Here is a 24,832-nt window from a genome sequence, read left to right on the forward strand (position 1 = left end):
GCGTGTTATTGGCTTTTAAAGACCACAAGCAAGCAAAGTCAATGAATAAAACTAAACAGACAAGTCCAGACAAAGACTCAAAAACCTAATTTACATGTCCTTGAATAAACGTTGAGTAAATAACATGTGGATGGCAGGGCTGTTGAAAGTTATCAAATTGTCAATATTGTTTTGTGACACTTAAGTGTGGCTGTTGTCTTAAATCTGCTCTACCAGTCCCTGATATAATATGTGTATATTTGTGGTGATATTAATCAAAGACAAACATTTGCACAATCAAGAGTACAACACCAGAGTTCAAATATATTAAGAACTATTTTAATTCATACATTTAATTCACCCGTATCTTGATCTTTTTCTAAACATGATTTGCGAAACAGGCTTGAGTCATCGTTGCAACATCACTGACTGATAAAACTCAGTGTGAGCGTTTGACAACTTACAACAGAACAATAATTTAGCTTAACACCATGCATATAACACCTGGCCCAAAAAAGGTGTAATTATCTTCAAACAAGCCTTTGCCGAGAGTTATCAGGACAATGAATCTCTCTATCAGATGCATCCCTTATATATTGCAATATCATCCGTTTCTTCTTGAGGTAGGCATTTTAACAAGCGGCGTACAAGTCCGACCCAGCAAAGATGTGTGTAAAAGTGCAGCGTTCGCTATAAAGAATACACAAACCACTTGTGAGAACTTGTTCTATCTAGTTGCTTGACAAGGTGCCTAAGACAATTAACAGCCATTTCACAATAACAAAAGTAGCACAGTTAAAACACACTGATAGGCTAGTCCAAATGTTAGTTCGATAGTCTCAAAATAGTGCATTGTTATATGACACATTTAGTCATGTCCGTATATCAACATGATTATTTTGGCAACTTTGACACATGAGTCACTGACTATTCTGCAACATCATTATTAGTTTGGCAAAACAAATGCCAAAGCCTTTTAATTCGAGGCGTATGGATCAACAGACGAGGAAGCAGTGGAAGGCGTGGATGGTGCGGAGAGAGGCTTTTCTGAGACGTTTTCGGGTTTTCCAAGATCGTCCTTCGGTTCGTACGATGATTTGGGTAGTAGACCTTCCTTCTCGCGCTTCTTCTGCTTCATTCGACGATTTTGAAACCAAATCTTCACCTGAGTCTCGTTCAACTGGAGCGCAGCCGCAATTTCCACACGCCTCGCACGAGTCAAGTATTTATTGAAATGAAACTCTTTTTCAAGCTCTGTCAGTTGTTTTGTTGTAAAATTTGTGCGCACAGTGTTTGGCTGCCCACCAAATCCATACTCTCCAGCTTTACCTAAAGAGAGAAGATAAACAGATAAATAAGTGCGTGCAAAATCTTTATTCATAAACAAGACATGTCTTGCTGAATGTCAGATCAGTCCCCACAAAACGGCCTGGTTTTATCCACACTCTTTTGAATCTATGGTGTTCGAAGTGCAACATTAAGTAAGTGCATATTTTTTTCTCTGAATCTTAGGACATAAAACAACTCGGCATGGGATTTTTTCTCCAGCCACTCACCTGTTTTTGGCGGGTTCCGTTTAACTTTCATCCAGTCGAATGTCTGCCCCATAGACGCGCCATCTGACAGAGGTGAGCAGCAAGCATCGTGATGGGCCACATGCCGAGGGGATAGCGGATTTGAGCAATCCCCCACAAAGGTAAGGTTTGCCTGTTCCGAGCTATTACTATATGTGGCTGAAGCGTACTGGAATTGGCCGTGGAGATGTGCGTTTCCACTGCTGTAACCATGGCGATGATGACGATGCTGCACAACGGAAGAGGAAATATTTCCAGAGTAAATTAATGGGCCACACTGGGGAAAGCTGACAGACGAATCTACATCCTGATTTAGGGCATAGTGACTGTATCCAGCGCAAAAACTTTGAGTCCCGTAACTTGGATGGGCGCTGTAGGTAATTGACAGTGTTCCGGGGGAATGGTACGGCACAGCTTGATGTGGATGAGGGGGGACTGCGTCTTGTGATGATCTACTGGGCATGTACCGCTCATCCCCATTGCAGTTATTTACTCTAACAGCACACGATTGGAATGTTGAAAGTCCGTGGTCGCCATGGAACGCTCTAACTGTGCAGGAGCCCCCACCACCTCCATCTCCACCACTTATGGCCGAAAAATCTAAGAATGTGCTCATTGTGGCATCGTCTTGGGTGTTTCTGCGCGTGGCTGCCACACTGACCGATCTTTGGGCCCGGGGACTGATTAACGTATCACCACTCACCCGGGTCCAACCTTCAGCCTCCTTCAATCAGTCGTGTATTTGGTGGGGGATGTCTGTGCGCTAGTGATATGAATGAGCAGTGACAGTCACGTGGGCTGGGGCAGCCAGTGATCAGTTGTTCTGTCTCGTCTTGATCTTAAATGGCATTGTGCTGACAGCTTGTCGTTAAAGACCAGGCTTATGTAAATGCCGACCTCTTGTCGATCAACGTGACGTAGGCCCACTTTACCCATTGGGCAATTCTCATGGAAAGAATGGATTAGCTGCAAGAGAGAAAGGAAGTAGAGGGACGTTGTCTCACAGACAACGTCAAGAAGGACATACAAATCTGTGGGCTGTTTAAGTGAGGAAATATATTGAAGAAATGCCTCAGGTAAGATTAGTTTCAAGCTACTGGCAAATAATCTAAATGTCTCTTTTCTTGTGTTTCATTATTCAGATATTTAAAGAGGTAAATTCACATTTTTGAGTGTTTGTGCCATTTTGAGAGGGACAAGTGTATTGAGAGACAGGTGTATTGCAAGAAGTAGGCTTATTCTGTTGGTTGTAAGACATAAGCTTTGTAAACTCAACCTTCAAAATATTGTGTAAATGTATTTATTACCCTGATTTAGTAATATAATGAAGCTGAACCTTATTTCATGTAACCCGTGCTTATATGGTAGATTATTACTGCTTCAACTGAATTATGACGAAAATACATTTTCTTTGACAAATGTGAATGTTCATAACAGAAAAGTAGGTCTTTGTCACATATTAAATTAGAAAAATACATAGTGAATTGCTTGTTTTGCCAAATATTTTTTTATAAACTGTGATCAAAAGTGATCACTTATATGAGGCAGGAGGGTGTAATTGATTTTCTAGTGGAGTAGGGGAGACATGCGCCCCCTCTGGATGACAACGGGAGCATATTCTTTACAGCTTTGTCCAGTGTTTTTTCCCCTCAAAATGGCGATTTCTTCGAACAGCTGACGGCCTAACATTTCTCATCCCGTTTTTTTAACACATCTTTTCTTAAAAATGACCCCTCACACATTCATAGGGAGGATTATTTTAGCAATCCATCCTTGGAAGTTTAGCAGGAATATCAACCTAAAAGCATGCTTTTATTCACATAAAGCATGATTTGAGGAAAATGCTTACAAAGTGTCGATGAATATGTGCAAACAAACAAAATATGCTATACTTACTTACTTAAATATGTAATAAACTAGCCTATTATTATTATTATTTATTATACTAGCAGCACTGCCTAAAACTTCGTGAAAAAAATAATTATGCAAACTTTTTAAACAAATAGGCTAGGCTGCTGGTCAAAAGCCATTTCAGTCCTTACAGGCTAGAGAAAAAGGTCTAAAGAGACTCAGACAAATTACGTATGACACGCGCAATAAAATATGTAGGCTAGTGTTTTGTGTGATCCTAACGGGTGTTAAAACGCCAATAAAAATGAATTATTATTGATCGTCCACGTGGATTGTGCTTTAGGACCCAACATTTTTAATAGCAAAGTGAGAGTGAAAAGACACGAAATAAGAAAATACTCTAATTTGCGCAGACCTTTTACTGGCAGTGATTATCTCGGTGATGTCAGCATGCATGAAAGACTTTGATTTATGAGTTCGTCGGGGAAACATCCCAGGCATTTCCCCAAGCCGAGGGGGGAAAAGAGTTCGAGACAAAGAGCACAGGAAGAAGCCATAGCACAGTTTAGCGACTTAAATTGTAACTTAAAAAAATAACAAATATTAGCAGACAAGCGGGACAAAATATTACAGAGTGACGGCTAAAGGTAAATTTTAGTTGGAAATAATTTGGTTAGATCTTAAAAATGTGCATCATGCAAAAAGGACAATAATAAAAACATCTCTTCGTTAGTATTTAATCTAGCATATAATTTGATCAGAAATGTAATAGCATTTTGTCCTTTTGGTCATATTGCCTTCATGGTAATTATCTAGATATATTTGTAACCAGAATTGAATTCACCATGGCCCCTAATAACATTGCTTCAGGATGGAAAATCCTGTGGAAATATAAAATGTTTACTAGTTACGGGAGCATATTTGTCTGGCTGTTCTTTCATTACACGACAAATATTATAGTGACTATGAAATAGGTTAATTCATGAAGAGTTTTTGATATGTCGGCTCTGTTTTTTGAGAGCATGTTATTGACTTGACAATTCAAGGAGTTAGAAATGTGTATTTATTCTTACAAAAATAAGCGCTACAGAAATAAAAGGAATCAAAACATCTGTTATGAGTACATTATGTCTATGCATCTACATTTCACAATCGTACAGCACTCATGGCTTGTCTTACCTTCGATTTATTATTATAAACGTGGTAGTTTACAGCGACCATCTTGCAAATGCTAGAAAAGAGAAACAGAAAGTCCTGCTTTATCCGAAAAAATGTTCACTGACGCTCTTTGACGGTCAATAGTTTCGTAAATCAGCTCAAGTCAAATAATCCGTAAAGAAATAGAAGTCCGCTGATATATCTCACCTGGGCTACCCACAGACTTGTACAGTTTTTACGAAGCTGCATCACACAGATATATTCATGAATCGGTCGACAAAATATCGAAGTCCTGCAAAGACGTGTCCATAAAGGGAACTGCAATTGTCCGGGCTGGCACAGTGATGGTATATTGGTGTCTCTTTGCCCAGAGCAGAATGTGACTGGCTGTGAACATATTTCTGACTTGTGTTTCTAAAACTGCTAGGAAACATTTCAAATGTGTGTATGCTGTCGCCATCGCAAGGCTGCCCGAAGACTGTTGACAGTTTGTTATGATTCTGAGTCTCCATCTACAAGGCCCCCGCCATGACTCAAGTCACAAATGGAGGTGTCCTCATTGCTCAGTGTACAACTGTCCTCCTTGGCGGTTGTCTCGCTTTGCTGCCTTTGGATCTCTTTAGTCTGGGTCTGCCGTTTATATTTCATACGTCTATTTTGAAACCACACTTTGACCTGGCGTTTCGTTAGGTCGAGCATCGCGGCTATTTCCATATCCGTGGCCGGCAAAGCTGACAGACGAATTTGTTGTAATGGAACTCTTTCTCAAGCTCCAAAAGTTGCGTGTGTTGTTCTCAGACGGCGCGGACCTCCTCCACAAGTCAAACCACCCTTGGGAAGCTCTGGAGAGCCTGAGAACAGGAGTCAGGCTGTATGTTATATAGTCCAAATAATTTATGGATAGGCTACTATTTCCCATGTCTTCCAAAGCAGAGCATGTCAGTACCCAGCATTGGCTCTTATCACACTGTAAACGTCGCCATAATCACTGTACAAATACAACAACGTAAGCTGATTAACTAAAAAGCATTCAGGACTGCAGACCATAAACAGCAACGCCAGAGGAGTGCGTGCACAGATGAGCATTATATCTAATGAATGGCTGAGCTGTGCGCAACAACAGTAATCTATCATCATTCCTACTTGTCAAACAACGAAAAGGCCTTGGCATGGTACAATTCGAATTCAATTGGAGAATCAAAGTGGAATTCAAATAAATGTAGTTTTCGGAATGTTCAGCTATTCAAGATGAATTGCGTGAGAGGGAAGTGACAAACACACGCGTGCGCGTTCGTGGAGAAACAATTTACTTCCGCTGTAATGGTCGTTGAGGAGAATGTTGGTTTAGGAAGCCAGCTATTTTTCTTTTCGCGTATACATTCCGAGGGCAAAGGGTTGGTGGGCAGTGGGCTTTCCTCATATGAGCTGTGCCGGGGCCCTTTTTGGCGTGTATGACTCCCGAGACTCAGGCTTGGGATGGTATGTTCCAAAGGAGGTGGGATGAGAGGGTTAGTGTTCGTTAACATTTAGCCTTTGATTGATGATTTCTGAAATGAGTATATAACTGGAGGAAAAGAAGTAGCTAAGGCATTCCGCGAGAGAAGTCCGTCTATTGATGAAACCTGTCTGACGCTCAAACTCGTAATTCATTGTTAACTTGTTGACTGACGCTAGAGCGCGGGTATAGGGCAATTTGGTCTACAAAAAAGCTTTGTAAATTATTTGTTTTAAGGTATAACTCATAATATGGCCGTATGTCCCTTGGCTGCTCATTTGCATTCAAAGGATACTTGGTTGAAATTAGACAGAAAAAATCCTGTCACATGATTACCTCTTACTAATGAAAATTTGGGGTGCATTTAAAAAGATTCAGACCGAAAGATTAATTTAAAACACTTATTTTAAAATAAATGTAAAGAATGTAATATCCTGCAGCTTTGTAGTGTGGTCAGGCTCTTGTTGTGCATGCATGAAGCACATATGCCCTTCCAACGTCGCGCAAGTCTATTATTCAATTTGCTGACGCACACGTTCTGCCTTTGGATCCTTAAGATACAAAGGCACTGGTCTTAGTTTTACACTTTTAAAAAGTATTACCTCCAGTTTGTGTGTAAAACATACACAACATCATGTAAGGTCATCAACCATAGTATATAGCTAGTCCAATAATCACAGATAATCAACATCGGAAATAAGCTCTAAAACAGATTAGGCCTATCATTCAATAGGCCTATAAAATTCTTCGTTACATAGGCTACACACAGCCGAAAAAGTTAATAAATAGCACAATAAACTGCAAATTACGTCAGTGTATTTGATTCTGAAGGATATACACTTGTACTGTCAGTTTGCTTTAGCTAACCTGATAGCACACCTACATCACCCCGACGTCTATTTGATGTGTATGTTTACATCTGGAAGACATATTTTTAGGTTGTTTGTTAATCGTTCTATAAAACGTCCATAATACGTTTCCTCTCGGATGTCAATAAGAACTTCAGCAAATGTCTTTGAGACATTTATCATTTAGAATGTTTGTAAATCTGATATTAATAAGATGTTTATCAGATATTAATTAGAATGTGATGCTTTCCAGACGAAAATAACAGACGTCTCATAAATGTGCGTGTGCTATTTGGGAATCGTCTTCTCTCAGTTCTGCTTTTCGATGAGGCACAATATTTAAAGTAAAACGCTTTGTGAGAGCAGATGTTCTCAACCTGGGGGCACACATACTCGTAATGTTTGTTAACCGTGATATTATGGATAAATACCATAACTACCAAGATATTCATATCTTCATAGCTTAATATCACATGCAAAAAAAATTTTTTTATAATTAATATCAAAAAATAATTTACGTTCCGTATAGACCATGCCTGACCTTTTTTTTAAAAAAAAGTACTTGGGCCGTTTGCAGTTCAGTGTTTATACTAAACAAAGAGTCCTGGAAGCCTGCGCGCAATCAATCTTACTTGCCAAAGGGACTGACAGCCTCGTGCCCTCACAACGCATTTAAAACTTCTAACCACGCCAGATCAAATCCTGCCAGGACCAAAAGCTTCACTAGAGATGTTGTTTGCCTCTGTTTTTCTTTCTCGTAAACAGTTTTTCAAACGGCATAAATTCAGAAACCCACTATAAAATATATTTAAGTAATTAATGAACTTTTATTCTCGATACGACGTGAAAAAAATCCCGCCTTTGTTGCGCAAGCACTGAGGAAAGCTCTAGACATATGTCAAAAGATGTGAATAAGTTGTTGTGTGTGTGTGTGTGTGTGTGTGTGTGTGTGTGTGTGCGTGTGTGTAAGGAAATTCAACGAAACAAGACCATGTCATTTGATGGCCTAAATAGTGGCAAAGTGAAATTTAACCGAAAAGGCTATGTAGTTGTTAAACGATTTGGTTGTAAAATAACATTTAAAATGAGGCCCTCTTTAATGTCAAATGGAATTATTTATTGATATCGTGGAATACATGTTTAGATGTAAAATTAATAAATATTTATCATTGTGAATGATTATCTCGCAGGCATAGGATTAGGCCTACTGACTATAACCAGCTATTATGACGGGAAAAGTATAAATGATTGCACAAATGACAAGTTGATCCAGTAATTCTTGTCGATGGGTTGGGTTGACGAACTGGATGTTTCAGCAGTCTATAAGTGTCAACAAACCACATTTGTACTCTCGTTTGCCTAACAAGGGGCTGGAATTTATCACATCAGATTGATCATTTTAAATGTTTTTTCTTCTACAGGCATTACTGGAGGAGAGGAGGCTGTCATAACAATGGACTGCTCGCACTTTGCTCAAAATGCAAGACTGCCGGAAGTGACGGTGTACCACTAACACATGCAGCAGTTTTAGCCCGTTTCTGTCATTTATTTGCCAAATGTCTTTCAAGCATGTCTTGAAATATTACAAATATCAGTCTTAATATTATAATTTGTTTTTGCTTCACATCAACATAATACAAACAGAGTAACACTGAACAAATTGATAATTTGCTAAAATTATCGATGATGACTTTGAGTGCTGATTTTCTTCCACTTGCTTATACTTGTTTTGTAACACCTTTGATACAAATACAAATACAGAAGCTCGTCAGTTTCGTTTATTTCTTCAAATGTGGAGCAGCATGGAATGACATCAAAAATGTTTGAGCAAATAAAAATAATGAATATCGGATCGCTGTCTCTTCTGATTCTTTAAAGCAAGCCATGATTAACATTTGTACACATTAATAATCGAATACATTGACCTTGCATGTTAGCACTGGACCATATCATATTTCAGTATTAACTATTACAGGGAGTATCCCGGGCTCAATTTTGCCTTCTACCCATCATCTGAAGGACTGGGCTAAATAACACTAGAAATATATTGTCAATGACAACAAAATAAATACATTTTAAAGACATGAAACACATGAGCTCACGCTGTAAGATAAGACTGTTGAACAAAGAAGCTCAAGTCGTGCTCATAGGCATCTTCCTCAAGTGCAAAATGCAAAACAGAAAAAGAGGGAGAAGGATTAAAAATATTGGACAGATGACCATTTTTAAGATTTCATAAAAAAGAATCATAAAACTATGTTCTTTGTTTTTATACCCTGTTTCAGTTGTTCTTAAAAGTGAAATAAAATACATATCCTCATGATTCGAGAACATGTGAGTTTTGAGAAACTATAACGTTCTCTTTCTAAATGTATACTAAACTTAAACCAAATAATAATTATTATTTCGCCGAGCAACGCCAAGAAACAAAAACCGAATGGACGCAGCATTTGTAGGTGAACGCAGTCAGGCAAGGAACTTAAAGGTGTGCCGGTGGACGGAGAGAGAAATACATTGCAACAACACTACAGATGAGTAAGTTTAGGCGCTTCCTGAATCCTTCCCTGAGAATAGTGCGTTGTAAGGTCTGTCAATGTGCATGGATTTGGTTCGCATGCTCCTTTATGATGGCTATTTCCCATAGTAATGGCGCCGTTGTAATCTATTATATTGCCTTGAGGAGTGTGCGGTAGATGTGTCAGGCCAAATACTGAGCCGCCTATGCCCACCAAAGAATCCGAGTAGCTTCCACTGACGTAAACTGGGCTACCCTGCACTTGGGTCCCGTAATTACTGTTGCCTTGAAGATGATGCGTGTCGTACTCAGGCGTGGTTGTGCCAATCCCGGGATACCGCTTTTGAGAGGGCGGGCAATTGTTCAGAGGTGGATATGACGTAGGGAGGTTGTATGCATTAGGCTGGGGTTTGTTGTACGATGCTGGAGGGGTGATTCGTAGGGCATGCTGTTAACCAGAGAATGCATTGAACTTAAATATCCACTCCCACCCCCTGCTCCGCTACCGGATGATAGGGCAACGGGACTGTGGGGAGACTGTGCTCCAGGAGAGGGCATCATTCCAAACCCCTTTTGGTCCTTTTTGTACTTCATCCTGCGATTTTGGAACCATATTTTAATTTGCCTTTCCGTCAGGTTTAGTACATTTGCCATCTCTACTCTTCGAGGGCGACTGAGGTAACGGTTGAAATGGAACTCTTTCTCCAGCTCCACGAGTTGCGCAGATGTGTATGCAGTACGAGCGCGCTTGGAGGCAGCCGAACCGGGTGGACTCTTGTCTCCAGGGTAGCTCTCCACTGTATGAGGACAAAAAGGCTTTGGTCAGTTTAAGCATAAAGTAAAATTAAAAGTGTTTTATGCATGTCACAACCAATTGACTCCTCTGCATATTATTAATTTATTTATAAAGGCCCTGCTGGTACAGCATTGGAAAGAATTACAGTTTTTACAGTATAAAACTATAAAGTAAACAGACCTACCTAGTGTGTGTGTGTGTGTGTGTGTGTGTGTGTGTGTGTGTGTAGAGAGAGAGAGAGAGAGAGAGAGAGAGAGAGAGAAATAAAGAGAACCAAACAATGAATGAATAATAGACAGACAGATAGGTAGACACAATCTCACTGCGACATCGTAAGAATTAATCTGACTAAATTTGGCTAATTCGAATGATTTCGTGTGACTTACACTACAGCCATTGACGTCGCTGGACATAATGTCCATCTAATGGCCCAACAATTACTTCCTTCTGTCACACACAACATCTTCCTGTCATGTTTACACACTCTACTGATCAGTTTCAATTCAATTTGGGTTGAGAATGTTAGAAGTGTTGTTTAATTCATATTCGTTCATGTCTTATTTTAAAAACGTAAATCAAATTGGACCTCATGCAAGCTCGTATAATTTGGTTGATATAATCACCTGGAATGGTACTGCAGGACTTCTGCTTTGTGTTCTGACGGGACTCCTTCATCCACGGAAAAATGTGTTTCCTAGTGGCTGGTGTTGGAGAGGCATGCCCTGGGTTCTTGGCAGTGGCATCTTGGCTGGGAATTTGGTTCAGGGCACTGGGGGAACCTGGTCCAGAGGGGGCAGTAGGGGGCTGATTGTTGTCGGGGATGTCTGGTACTGGGGATTGTGTTCCGTTACTCCGTTGGCAGCCCTCGGAAATTTCATTGGGTTTGTACAGAGCTGCAGAGCCACCAGGGGACTGCAGGGAGCAGGCCGATCGATAGTGCTCACTTTCCACATGAAGGCCCTGAAGATATTGCTGCTGATTGTCATAACCTAAACCGTTTGCGCTTTGATATGGGAAGCCACTGTAAATTGTCGAGCCGTCGCAGTAGGTCGCTTTTTGCATCTCGCCGTTTCCCAATGTTTATTTCTCTATCTGACAAGGTCCTGACACCGTCGTAGAAGAACATTGGCTCAACGTAGTCACGTGACACCTCTTCGCCAATGGGCTCTATGGTTGAACCTACAGTGAAAGAAGATATGGTGAGCGGATAAAATGCCTATCCATCTTACATTTCAAAGTCTAGTTGACACCGCAGTGAGACTGGGAGAGCCGGTCACCACTTACCTTATGGCCAGCTGTAACAATAGCTAACATAACTGAAGAGCACTAAAGCATTTTCACCGCTGAACTGTCCAATCGAGAAGGCCCAATAAAAATATTTAAAAATAGCTTAACAAACCAGCTAAACGAGTATTTCCTATAGCCAGTCAATCTTAATGTAAATTGGAAGTGTGAATTTGTATTATTGTTAGTGTGAAACTTTAATAGTAATGCTTTATCACGGGAATGTATGGGATCTTTGTTTTTTATTACAATCAATCGAGTTATCTAAATCTAATTCACAGTCAACAAACAGCTTATGGTTTTACACCTCTTTAAGGCTCTGCGTGTACTGATTATGTTCTAAAGATGTAGTAGCAAGAACCTGAAAAACCGGGTGGACGCGCGCTTCCATGAACACGGCATGGCAATTTCATCGCCAGGACATAATGTTGGTTACCGGCACCGGTTAATGCCGGTAACCAACGCATGACGGGTCACCAAGTGGGGAGAGCAGCAATGCTGCATTGACACAACCACGGCTCATGTAGGCTACAACAATATACAAGACGGGAAAATAATCCAATCAAAGGAATATATGTATATAATCAAATCGGGAAAGCGGCCTTACCTCACTTCATTAAACATTTTAAATTAGTTTAATGAGGACATTTATCTATCTACTTGCCTGGCACAAATGTAAAACCAGCTAAATTAACCACAAAGTCGACATTTTTATTCTCAGAAACAAAAATAAGTGAATGATGCACATGGTCTCTAGCGTAATCAAATAGGCCTATAATGTAAAAAAGTGGCTTTTTCAGAAATAATAATAAAGGAATTACTTATCGGCTTCATAAAAAGACTGGAGAAACATACATTTTTTACAATCACCAAACAGATTTAACTGTGCTAAATCTGGCCTGAATAGCAAACTGAGAAAACATAATCACAAAAAATGTAACCAAAAGACCGCTTTGATTTCTATACGATCTATCTAGCTTGACATAATCCACTAATTCACTCCTTGTCAAAACCATACACATGTAAAGCTCAAAGGAAAAACGCTCGAGACACAAAGTATGAGACCCCAGCTGCCAGCTGCTGCACGGGAGGAATCTGGCTTGAGTGTGTGTATGTGCGAGTATGAACTCTCCCTGAACCGAGATTTCTGTCGCGCGATCATAAATCACAAACTCGCCATTTAACAGCCATGCGAGAACTCTCCTTCTGTCCTACTTACCTTCCTCTCGGACGAGCAGCGCGCAGCACGGCGCGAGCTTCTCTCATTCAGCGACAGAAATCGATCAAACAGCGGTCCAAATCTAAATCTAGAAGACAACAAAGCGAGTGCTGCACTTGCAGGAGTCATGGGAGGTATCTGCAGTAAAGCAGCGATTCAGTCGCGCTCGAGAACTAAAAGTCTTTCATTGTTTCTTTTTCTTTTTTGACGTAGATAAGTAAAAAACGCAGATTACGAAGGTGTCTCGTCTAGATAAAGCACCTTCACACATATTACTACACCAACGGTGTTTTCGGACCTATACTAAATGCCACCATTGGCCACTCTATTTAGGCTTTCATGTACAACTAACGTGTACAAACAAGCACGCTAACACATACTCATGCACAGAGTGAACTCCCTCGAAACAGCGTCACTGTAGACACTAAAAATTATGCAAATGAAGCGCCATCTCAAGCACAAAAAAGCATTTGCTCTCCCCTGTGAACACAGGCAGGACTGGATATGGACAACTTCACCATTTTTAATAGTTAGTGTATGCTTACGCTCAGGATGATTTCCGAGACATATGTGTCAAAGTCACATGTGATGAACATTGTACCATTGGTCAAATTGACCGAATTACATAAAAAAAAAATAAACATTTCTAAAATCACACAAAATTTATAAAGTAATATATCATAACAACAGCAGCAACAACAAAATCAGCAACAAAAATAATAGGGACAGTCCTCGGAGATCAGGTTGGTTCTCAATGGAGCTCTCAATTAAACGTGCTGCAAAATCTTTCGACAAACTCTATCCTTTTTAACTAATAAAAGTGTTTAATGGAAAGAAAAAAGGAGGGGAGGGGAGTTTGTGGATGAAACACTTCTGCATACAAATGAATTACCAACATCAGCTTTTAGTCTGCCTTTTCTCGGTCAAATTAGAAGATGTATGTCCTAATGCAGCACGGCAATAAACACAAACACATTCCTGTTCTCGCGCGGCCCACTGGATTACAGATTTACAAAGCTAAAAAAGAAGGGCGGGCGACGTGGGTTGGTGAGTGGGATTTAAAAAATCCTTGCGTACGCAATTTAAACCTTTTTGACATTTACTCCATTGTTTTTCCCCTATTAAAACGATGACTACGAGATTTCATTGATGGCGCACACACTGCGAGGCGAAGAGTAATTTAAATAATAATAAAAAGAAATGTATATATGTTATTCATGTAATTTAGAGATGAATTATCATTTAAACTTCTTAAATTAGATTGGTCTACTTGTTTGTATTAATCCTGCATTCTTCAAGGCAGCACACTAATTGAGAAGAAATTATGGTGCTTCAGTTTTCATGTAGCTTTTCTCTGAGTGTGAAAATTGTCTCATCTCTAAGCCTACGAAAAACTGAGTTTTGCTTAAGGTGAGCTTTAACTCAGTATTATTATAGTATTACAACTATTACTATGTGATATATCACATATAGTGCTCACCTTAAGCAAAATCGCTAAGCCTATTATAATTGTATTATAGTTGTACAAGTTTTATTATACAACTATTACTATTATGTGATTGAGATATATATATATATATATATATATATATATATATATATATATATATAGATATATATATATATATAGAGAGAGAGAGAGAGAGAGAGAGAGAGAGATGAGAGTAGATAGAGAGATGAGATGAGATAGATAGATAGATAGATAGATATCACATAGTAGTAATAGTTGTATAATACAATAGAGTTAAAGCTCACCTTAAGTAAAACTCAGTGTTTCGTAGGCTTAGAGATGAGACCATTTTTTGTAGATCTACGACTAAAGATGAAAATAAAAGTGTTACAATAGTTGTATATTGTACTTATTTTTGTCTTTTCACACAATAAATATAGACAGTAATAACAATTTCAATGGCACCATTAGCTCAACAATTTAGTAGATGCGATTGTTGTGTGATAAACGGTGTACATGTGTGTGACTCATTTACAATTATTCTAACATGTGAAGTATTCATGTAAATTTGGAATGTAAATTAATGTAAAATACATGTATAGTAGAAACTGCCTTCGTATAACGCATTCTTATTTTCTTTATATAAAGCATCTAATGTTAACATAAACAAACACGAAAGCTAGCGAAACGTAACATTTTAAAATTGTTTACTTAATGCTCTTGTTTTGCTTATACAAATACTTGCTCTACTAACATGCCTACACCTAATGTATGTTATAATAAGTTAAGAATCCTACAAATAGAAGCAAAATATCAAATTAATATCTATTTAATAATGCTATTAAATAAATAAAAATATATATATAAAAAAAGATGCGCGTGTGAAAATAAGAATTCATCATCCATAAATCAGTCAAGCAAATAAATGTATCGTGCAAATGCAGCGGCCGCCCTAAGTCCCCCAGCCCATAAATCAAGACTCGTGCGTCGTGACCTCGGCGCAGCAGCGTGCTAGTCCTTCTTTTTTATGTCCTCGTTTCCCATGCGAGCCTCCGCAACAAACAGGCCGCCATTGCTCTGTGGAGCTTTATTCGGTGTCTTGTGATTTATTCTTCCTGGGAAACCCCAGTTTACATGCTCTAGAGGGCTTTACATATACACACGACCAATTTGAGTCCACGTGCAATACAATGACAGATTAATACAAAGAAAAACTACTTATAATAAAAATGTCCATTTTAAAAGAGAAATACAATTAAATTAAATTCTACACAACTAAAAGTGGGCGATGACGGTGTGAAAGAAAATGGTAACTGGTTTGTAGACAAATGTAATCTCAATTTTGAAAAGTAATGACAAATTACTGTAATAAAACGGTATTTGGAAACAAGATTTTATTTCGTAAAATCAGTCAACTATTGCTCTGGATTATCCCTTTTATACATTTAGTGAAATACATACACAGTATGGTATTTCTGATCATAAATATACAGCATCTGTTCTTCAGTGTTTGGGAAATAAAGTAGATTATTATAAAGATTCGTTTACACAACTAATGGGAGCACTCCTAGATTAAACAATAACTATTTAAGTTTATTTTATTATACAATATTGGTCTGATTAAACAATGTGTCGTTTATGTAAATTGATACGATACAACTAGGATTTGCTTGCTCAAGTGTAATGGTTGTTTAAGTGCCAGTTAAGAGATAAAAGTGAATGATCTAATATGTTTAAATTGAGTTTATTATTGAAGACCAAACGGATGTGCTTTAGTTCAGCTCTCTCATGTGTTCAACCGCCAGTCTGTGGATACTGACCTTTTCTTTGAGCCCCATTAATTCACTAGAGTAATGAACAATCATCGGAAATACATCAAAATAAAATCCATCCTCATGGTGCGCAGGACGTTCTGTCTTTTTCTGCGGGGAAAAACATATCCGTTCACGGCAGCTGTATAACACCATCCGCAAAACGTACAACAATCTTTCGTTCTTTTTAGTTTCTCTCTCTCTCTCTCTCTCTCTCTCTCTCTGATTCTCCAGCAAGTCCACAATGACCCGGCCCCACTTTTGTGAAGTAGGCTAGTTTAATCAGCAGTGCAGCAGACCTCTTCCACCCCTTCCATCATAATAATTTCCTCAATAATAGGTTTTAGGCAGAGGAAACACAGATTATGGACAAAATCCTATAACTGTTGTGGAATAGTGGTAGTGTAGGTAGTGTTTGGGGTCATGGCAGCAAGCAAAAATATTTTGGACGACATGTGCTATTGTTACTGAGAATGAGACAACATGCATTGATAGAGATCTTTCCTTTGTTTCCTAGTTTGTATTCTGGTCTCTCAAAATGTACTTCGTTGTCTCAATTGTAATATACATCATCCAAATGATGAATACTTACAACATACTTTAAAAAATATACCAATATGAACGGAAACAGTAGGCTACTCTCGTGTGAGCAATGTGGCCCTCTCTCGGTGATTATGGTGCACTAGTCAACAAAGACCGCGAATGGAAGTCCTGGGATTTCGTGGGATCAACGGATCTTCCAAGCATCTACTCTGACTTTAGAGTGCTTACTAACCAGAATATATAGCAGACCCCATAACATTTAGTTAAAAGAGTCATAAGATACAGTTTTGACAATTTTTTTTACAGAGCGGTGATATTACAGGACCATCTTAACAAACAAAAGAAATACACCCCTCCCGAAAAGAAAGGGTTGCTCTTTACCACCATTTGGTGCTTTTTTTTCCGGCAGCAGAGTGTTTGGGCTGAAAGCTCATCCAACGGAGTAAACCATGTTAAAGAAAAAACCCCGGTAAAATCGGACTTGCTTCTGTTTTTTACATTTTTTGTTAAGCTATTTCATTATAGTGTGTTCACTTGTCTGCTCACTAGGAACAGCTCTGCGGTGTTGTGAGACGGAACGAGGACCTACCGAAGTCGTTTGGCTTTGTCTGAATGCTTCTCGCACATTTCAGCATGGCTTCTGAACTTCTGACTGACCCCAGCACCAAGTACATGAATACCGATGTCACACAAAGTAAAAAGGGGCAGCACGGTCTTTGGACGAATTTTTTTGTCTTCTTTTTTTTTTTTTTTTTATTCATAAAACGAGAACCTCAGACCAACTTCGCCAGGCTACAGATAAAATCCGTTCTCAATTCCAACATTTTGAGCTTTTAACCCAAAACCAAAATTACTGCCACACTGCAAAATAAATTCCCCGTGCATTTGCTGCGGCTATCATGAAAGCTGAACATTTGTGATGGTGCGATTGAAAACGGCAATGGTTTGGGGTGCCAAATGGTTGTGCCCATGAGTCCAAATAACGTTTATTTGAGAATGCATTAAAAGATGTGAAGCTTGAACTAAGATTTTCTATGGCCTTCACTTATTTGTGCCTTACACTTTAGACTGAAAAGGGTACATTTCCATGCACCCTTCAATGCTCAGTGAATTTCTTTAGTGGCTTATGAACAACTTCATAATGAATTCTTGTTGTTGTTGTTAGGTTTGAAATGTGTTTATATTTACCAAAACAGATTTCGACCTGAGGTACTGAAATTGTTTACAATCCTATCAATGAGTCGCGAGGAACATCCAGATCGGCCTGAAACTATTCCATGTAGCCTTTATATGGTAGTTAAATATCCAGCTGATGACTAGCAAAAAAGACGAGCACCCTTTCCTAATAGAAATCCTCAGTCCCTTGTGTTGAAAACGTCTGTAGATAAAGTGACCACTACACTTGAATGACGTCCCTCTGAAAGAAATACGTATGGAAAATGTGCCAAAAGGAAGTTATGAGATAACTACAATGAGAAAACGTGTGTTTAGTTCACCTAACTACGCCTATCAAACGTTAGACACGTACAACACTGTGCAAAGTTTTCATTTATAACTTTGTAAGTTAGATTGGAAATATCTTAAATTACTTACTGTTTAGCACATTTTGAAGGTTGACCGAAAGAGTTTCAGGAGCTAGAGGATTATGAGTTGTCTCGATGAGTGGTCGGTCAACGGCAAAATGAAAAATCCTGCCGAACATTCAGAGTCTATTTCTGACCGGGAGGTATCTATTATTTAATAAGGTCATGTGAGCCAGTCAATTAAAAATTAAGTACAGTGGATTGAGAGGTGACTTCAGAGTATACGGGAGTCGTGACCGAAGTTAACATTTCCTGTCGGTCAAGATCGGATTCAATGATAATGGATTGCAGTTTAAGTTAAATCAGTATGGTTAAACTTATTCGTAAATGCGTGCGTCTGATATCAAAAGCTTCAAGCTTTATTGGGTAATGGACATGTCCTAGACGGAACAAACAGACTATTCCAGGCAATATACTACAACGGTTTTTTGTATCTGAATTTTTTTTATTTTTTATAATTAAGTGAAATTTAGGTGTGTGTGTTTGGGGGGGTCACAGATGTCAGTAGGTGACTCGCAAAGACCCAACAGTTACAGTGCAGTATAAATGTATTACAGTATATATACATTTATAAGATTGATTATATATATATATATATATATATATATATATATATATATATATATATATATATATATTACTTTTAATATTTAAAGTAAAGATTCAAGTAAATAATTGCAAAACTTTGCTAAATTTGCTGCAAAGATAAAGGGCATCTTGTGGAGAACTTGCTTCTGTTTCACACATGACAATAAAACACTGAGCACAAGCTGGTCCTGAATAAATTATTTAATCAATTGCAATAATGCCAATTTTATGCTTGTGCATTGTGGGATTTAAATTTATCCAAATGTTTTGACTACGTTCACCAACATTCCTTCAGATACATTTAATGATTAATTGACCATTTCTGATGATGCAAGAAGGTGGTGACAAAAGAGTGTCTTGTGTTTCAAAAGTAAATTTTAAACCTTAAAACTTTATGTCTACAGACCTATAAGGAGACTTTATTAGAGGTTTTAAGCATTATAAGAACAAAGCAAATCTACTATTTCCTTACAGTTTGTGAGCTGAAGAGCAAGACTTTTAACAAAAGACAACAATAATAATCTTATAATAATAATAATGCGTTTCAATACCGTCTGTAAGTTTTCATGTATCAAAAATCATGTCTACATATATATTCACTTCAGAAAAATGCCCAAGTGTTTTAAGAACACAGCAGATATATTTTTTAGAGGTAAACATACAGGTAAAAAAAAACAGGAGCTGATTTTAAAAATAGCTTTACAAATTTAACACAGATCTAGTAATCTGCTTAAATTGGCAAAAAGAAAGAATCAAACTATAACTTCACAAACATATAAAAAGCATAACTTAATGAAGACTCATGCGCTGATATAAACTCCACTTACAATGTGTGCTTAAAAGAAGGATTGTCCTTTGTTTTTTCTGCAGTGCATTTCACATAATGCTGCCAATCAAGAACGATATGCCGATAAATAACTCTTGTTAGTGTGATCCTCATATATAGATTATTCATTTAGATCAACCTAAATGCAGATTAAAAAACGTGGATAAATGAGCATTGTTGAAAGCAACTTTGTAGAAATGAATGGAGCTGTGTTTACTAGACTGTCTGACTGAAGGCGTTTTAAATAAGAGTTGTTTAAGCTCAAGAAACTCACCTGTGATTGGCTGGATGGTTGCTCAATCAGCCCAAAGTAACAAAACGCAAATAATACTGTATACAAATCCACAATTTGGACTCTGTATGGATTTAGCTTGGAAAACTGCAGGGGACAAAATCACCTTTTAAAGAGTGCAGGGGACGTGTCCCCCACATCCCCCATGACTGCTATGCCCTTGAGCAGAATGTCACATCACATAACTTGTCAACCATATCTACAGTAAATTTAAGGACACATACTTTTCCATAATCAAAAATTTAAATGAGCTTTTCTGCAGTCTCTGTTAGAAACAAATGTTAAAACAAGTGTTTTACACATTTAAACAAATAAATAATAGTCTAATATTTTATATTCATGTAAAAAAAGGCACACAAATTAGGTTAGCTACAGACTACATGTTTTTGTCTCTCACAAAATGGACAAATATATAATATTCAAGTTCCACTACTGTCCTATATGCATTGGTGGAGAACAGGCCTATGTTCTAGAGGGTCCTGAATATGGCGAGGTCAGAGGTTAAGAGGTCGCACACAGTGCTTCAGTTTGATGATTGGTTAGCTCCCTTGTGCCCTCTGCATGAACCCCACAGTAGTTTAAAACCCAGTAAGCTAATTCTGTTCGTTATTTCAATACATCCTGATGTTTGATGCACAGCACAATTATAATTCATAACAAATCAAAATGGATATCAATTTTAAAAAGAAATTCTAAGATTATCTTGTCCTGAAAACGGATAAAAATGTCTTTAAAAGCCAAGGTTTATTTGTACTATTAATCATTGTTAAATGTTAACAAATGTTGAGTGCCATCACTAATATTTCAAAGTGTCGTTTAGATTTATTAGCTTTCAGCTTTGGTTGTAGTTCAAACAGTTATATATTTTTTCAGATTATAACAGACAGATATTTAGATATAGCCAATACCTCTGAAAAAATAACGACATTGTATCTTGTGAAGATTAATCACTCACCCCGTTGAATTTTATATTGAAGGCCTAGCCTACTCCATTACATGGTTCAAAATTAATAAATTCCTGCAAAAAATAATAACGTAAACATACGTCACAAGTTTGCTGGCAAAGTATTTTCGTTTGTAAAACGTATTTATTTTCATATGATGTCATAGTTTCTTGGAAATAAAATAACTAAACGTAAACTTTTGTCCTAAATAGCTTTTTGAATTTTTTGCGGTCCAAAGTGGAAAGTTGCTGTAAATTTCCCATTCCATACGTGAATTGCAAACGGTCGAAAAGGCCTGGTTTATATAAACATAGCATTTTATGGATAGGCGAATATACGTTGGAATAAAACAGTATAATGTAAAATACGGTAAAGGTAAAACCCTCTATCACCTTAGTCTAATCCATGGATTAGCCTACAGGGATAATACACAATAAAACTCATATTTATTATTTCCACTGTAACAGTTACTTTACATACAGGCTTACTTAAACATATTGACATCATTCACCAATATACAAATAACCAAATACACGAATATTCACAGCTTTGATGGCGTAAATACAGATAATACACTAAAATACGGGACTAAGACAAATATGATGACTAACCCTCGGAAATTGTTCCTATATACTTGTGCCTTCATGTTAAAATGTCAAAGTGATTTGTACACACATCAGGGTTGATCTTCACACACAAGACTGGGTATACCTCGGTTAAAGACAGAGAACGTAATCCATTTTCCAAGTTAAAGTACACTATATTGTTCCATTAGAAAAAAACATCTAATTATACAGTAAGGGTGCGTCCAGCTCAAATTAGAGAGGTTGGGAAGTGGAGGAGGTTGGGAAGGTGGCCTCATAGAACATTGAATAAAAAGTAACCCTGTGAAGTATCCCAATACGGCTTTGTGTTCTTCTTTCTTGTTCAGTTCCGTTTTTGCCGATGTGGTTCTAAAACTATAGGTTCGAGGAACACGGCGTAGGAAGTAGTGTTTGCTGCTGCTGAGTGGCGTCCATTTTCACGTGATGGTTGGATGGTGCAGAACTCGAAGAGCGGATCTTTGTATTTGGCAGCTTGTGGTCTTTTTTCCACTTCATACGGCGGTTCTGAAACCAGATTTTTACCTGACGCTCAGAAAGACACATTGTGTGTGCGATCTCCACTCGTCGACGTCGAGTCAGGTATCGGTTAAAGTGGAACTCTTTCTCAAGCTCAAGAGCTTGCTGGCGCGTGTAGGCGGTGCGAGACCTCTTGGGCACTCCTCCAGAGTAGCTGGCGGTCACTAAATACACAAACACATAACCGGGAAGGTGTTATTGACATTCTCCGTTTTTGGTGCGAGGATGCCAGATAATTAGGTACGCTCACTAAATATTTTGAAGAACAATACAAATGACTTAAAAATTACTTGAGTGAATGAGAAGATGGACATGAGTCTTTCTTCGCAGACAGATTCCATTCACACGCTGCCAACTAATTTGGTAGCTTTGCAGCCAGCATGATTCAAAGCCTCTAAGAAAAGTTGCTAAATTAAAAGTACTGGTTGCTCTGAATGTTGTCAACGATAAAGCATCTTTAATGGCCCAGCGGAAACTCAAGTAATAAATAAAATTAGGAAGAACTCCTAATCGCCGGGACTTCATCTCGGAGGCAGTAAATCGTCCAAATGAGCAATTATTACTGGGTATGATCGCTACATGCCTTACGACGAACGCCCTCCACAGGGTTTTAAGAGCTTGTATTGCCTAAGCAAATTACTTACCGGTATTAACATGGACCTTTTTCATCCAGGGATACACCACCGGCTCCTTACCCTTCTGTGTGCCTGGAAGAGCATCTGTCTCAAGGCTGCAATCCTTGTTTGTAGTTGAACTAGCACAGCTCTCCGTACTGAGGTGGGGTCCATGATTCTGCGGAACGGTATGAGGTTGCGCGTGCTGACGGTCGGTGAAATCGTTGAGACCGTTAGTTGCCACATTACCGTAATCATAGCTTGGCTCGTGGTAGTTTGATCGCGGGAATGATGCCTCCTCGTGATGGGGGAAGCCCGAGTCTTTCGGCCGCTCATAATAATCAGAGGGCATGGGCATGTAGCCGTTCTGCTGATATTCCTCGCAGGGTGGAAAAGAAGGTTCGATGTAATTTGAATTGATCAAGTAGGAGCTCATGATCATTAATTTGTGAAGTGCAACAATTCTAATTTTTATCGCGCTGTCGTTTTTCTGATCTCTCTAAAACCCACCTACTCGCCTGTCAAATGTACAAAGTTGGTCGGTCACGTGAGGAATACGACCAATCAGCGCCTCCTGTGGGCATCGCGTAAACAACCACCAATAGCAGGCCAGACACCAGCACAACGAAAATTTGTCCGGGCCGTCTGTCTATGCTTCTGATTTTGTTATTGAATCAAAATATACCCGAAAATAATTAGATGTAGCTACCATTACCTCGTATGGAAGACGAAACAGTTGACTGAATGCATAAGATGTATATTAATACGCATGATATAGTGAGAAACGAGTGCAACAGATGTCGTGATTTATCGTGGAAGAATCTCCTTGAAGTGATGATGCCCTTTCTGATGATAATACAACCTCGACATGCAATTTAAACATGGTAACCTTCCAATTTCTATATATTCCTCAAAATAAGCTTCATGAAGGCTAACAACCACTTTCACAAAAGCAACTGGATCAGTGGGCTTTGCTCATAATGATTATGTATGCACCTGTTAATGGAAGGCACAAATACTGTTTAAAAGCAGACAACAACAAATATTTGCTAATTTAACATGTCTTTTAACATTTCAATAAAATTACTAGACTTGATTTTCGGGGTTCAACCACGGATATTCCTCCCCACAGACTTACTAGACAGATCATCAAAGGAATTATTTGCTAAATGGTAAATGCGACTCGCCATTAGCGAATTTGTCAGAACTGTGGAAAAAAATCTCACCTTTAAAAAAAAAACTGCAAAAAAAAAAAACAAAAAAAAAAAGAAATTCGTCTAAAAAATACATGTCCTATTTTTCCCATTGGCATTGGGACAGAAGTACCATGATGTAACTGAAATTTGAGAAATATTATTTTATTGCTTCGAATTTATATATGTTTATTTTATTTATTTGTTTACACATGAGCTGGACATCTCATTTACACGACTTTCCTTCACCTCAGTTGTGAATGTGACTCTATTAATTGTGTGGACTCGAAACGGTGTTGTGTGTTGTAAAGACCTGAAATGTTCGGATGCACCGTGGCTCATACTGTATTTCGCCTAACCCCACTTTATTGGAGTGAGATTACATCATGTCAACTTTGAATTTAACTTTCTATTTGTATTATTTGTCGTATTCAGTTATGAGACACAGGCAGTGATTACTAGATCAATCTGATTCATACAAATATATGAATGGTCCAAGACAAAGGAAAATTATTCAATATCTTTAAAAGCGGCTGCAATGTCTAATGCTAAATAAATTGAGTTTAAACTCTTTCACCTTTCCTGTGAAATAAATAACAACATTGGACCTCAGTTCTAATGTTCAAATGAACTCTACAAATAATGCAAAAGGCCTACCTTGTATAAAATAACATCCCTGACCTTGGGTGCCTGCCCAGATAAACGAAAATAATAACACCACCTTCTTGCGACAGGTAGTTCCCAAAGCTCAAGTAATGTTTCATTTTCCTTTACATTTCTTTGTAGTAAAGCAACACCTAGCCCGAACTGAAAACTTTAAGCATCAACCGAAGCTTCACGAATTTGTCTTAACTCAGCTATGTGAGCCACAGCTTCACAACCGCTCCGCACTGTTTTAGCGTCCTTCTTTAATAGCCATAGAGATAACGTCGGTTTGACCCCTCGGTGACTCAGTTTCCATTTCGCCACTTATTAATCTTGCTCATTGACAGTCTTTGTTAAACAACAAGGCGTGCCCTCTGAAAAGGTGACATTTTCATATTTGTTAGACGCAGTGACCTTGCGTTTACCCCGGCCTTGGACTTCGCTTCTCCAATTGGAATAATCCCACAGAGAATTATAAGCGGTCCTTCTGGAGGTCGGTGGTT

General features: G+C 38.4%; 3 protein-coding genes and 1 long non-coding RNA gene across 4 annotated transcripts in view; 1 reads left to right on the plus strand and 3 right to left on the minus strand.

The window, feature by feature from the left end:
• Window positions 1-343: 343 nt before the first annotated feature.
• Window positions 344-24,832, minus strand: part of LOC127619613 (homeobox protein Hox-A1a-like) — a 49,538-nt gene continuing 25,049 nt past the window's right edge. The window contains exons 2-3 of the mRNA XM_052092524.1: window positions 1,536-2,519; window positions 344-1,308 (exon numbers count right to left, since the gene is read on the minus strand). Of these exons, the coding sequence (XP_051948484.1) occupies window positions 956-1,308; window positions 1,536-2,169 (987 nt within the window). The 5' untranslated portion in view covers window positions 2,170-2,519 and the 3' untranslated portion in view covers window positions 344-955. The remainder of the gene's footprint in view (window positions 1,309-1,535; window positions 2,520-24,832) is intronic.
• Window positions 1,219-8,462, plus strand: LOC127619618 (uncharacterized). The gene is made up of 3 exons (XR_007967589.1): window positions 1,219-1,337; window positions 1,492-1,675; window positions 8,327-8,462. It is a non-coding gene; the product is annotated as an uncharacterized LOC127619618 (long non-coding RNA).
• LOC127619612 (homeobox protein Hox-A3a-like) overlaps window positions 9,426-24,832 on the minus strand; it is a 30,673-nt gene continuing 15,266 nt past the window's right edge. The window contains 3 exon segments of the mRNA XM_052092523.1: window positions 9,426-9,849; window positions 9,852-10,217; window positions 10,840-11,395. Coding sequence (XP_051948483.1) covers window positions 9,431-9,849; window positions 9,852-10,217; window positions 10,840-11,278 — 1,224 coding nt within the window. The 5' untranslated portion in view covers window positions 11,279-11,395 and the 3' untranslated portion in view covers window positions 9,426-9,430.
• On the minus strand, window positions 20,608-23,024 carry LOC127619615 (homeobox protein Hox-A4a-like). The gene is made up of 2 exons (XM_052092526.1): window positions 22,522-23,024; window positions 20,608-22,041 (listed from the first exon to the last, which is right to left on the minus strand). Exons 1-2 carry the CDS (start codon window positions 22,931-22,933, stop codon window positions 21,716-21,718), a joined length of 738 nt encoding a protein of 245 aa, XP_051948486.1. The 5' UTR covers window positions 22,934-23,024; the 3' UTR covers window positions 20,608-21,715.

This window comes from Xyrauchen texanus, chromosome 26 (genome assembly GCF_025860055.1).
Source record: "Xyrauchen texanus isolate HMW12.3.18 chromosome 26, RBS_HiC_50CHRs, whole genome shotgun sequence".
NCBI lineage: Eukaryota > Metazoa > Chordata > Actinopteri > Cypriniformes > Catostomidae > Xyrauchen > Xyrauchen texanus.

Coding starts and splice junctions, on each gene's coding strand:
- LOC127619615 (XM_052092526.1), bottom strand. CDS start 22,933: ATGATCATGAGCTCCTACTTGATCAATTCAAATTACATCGAACCTTCT. Junction 22,042..22,521: donor AAAGGTCCATGTTAATACCG/GTAAGTAATTTG, acceptor TTGTGTATTTAG/TGACCGCCAGCTACTCTGGA.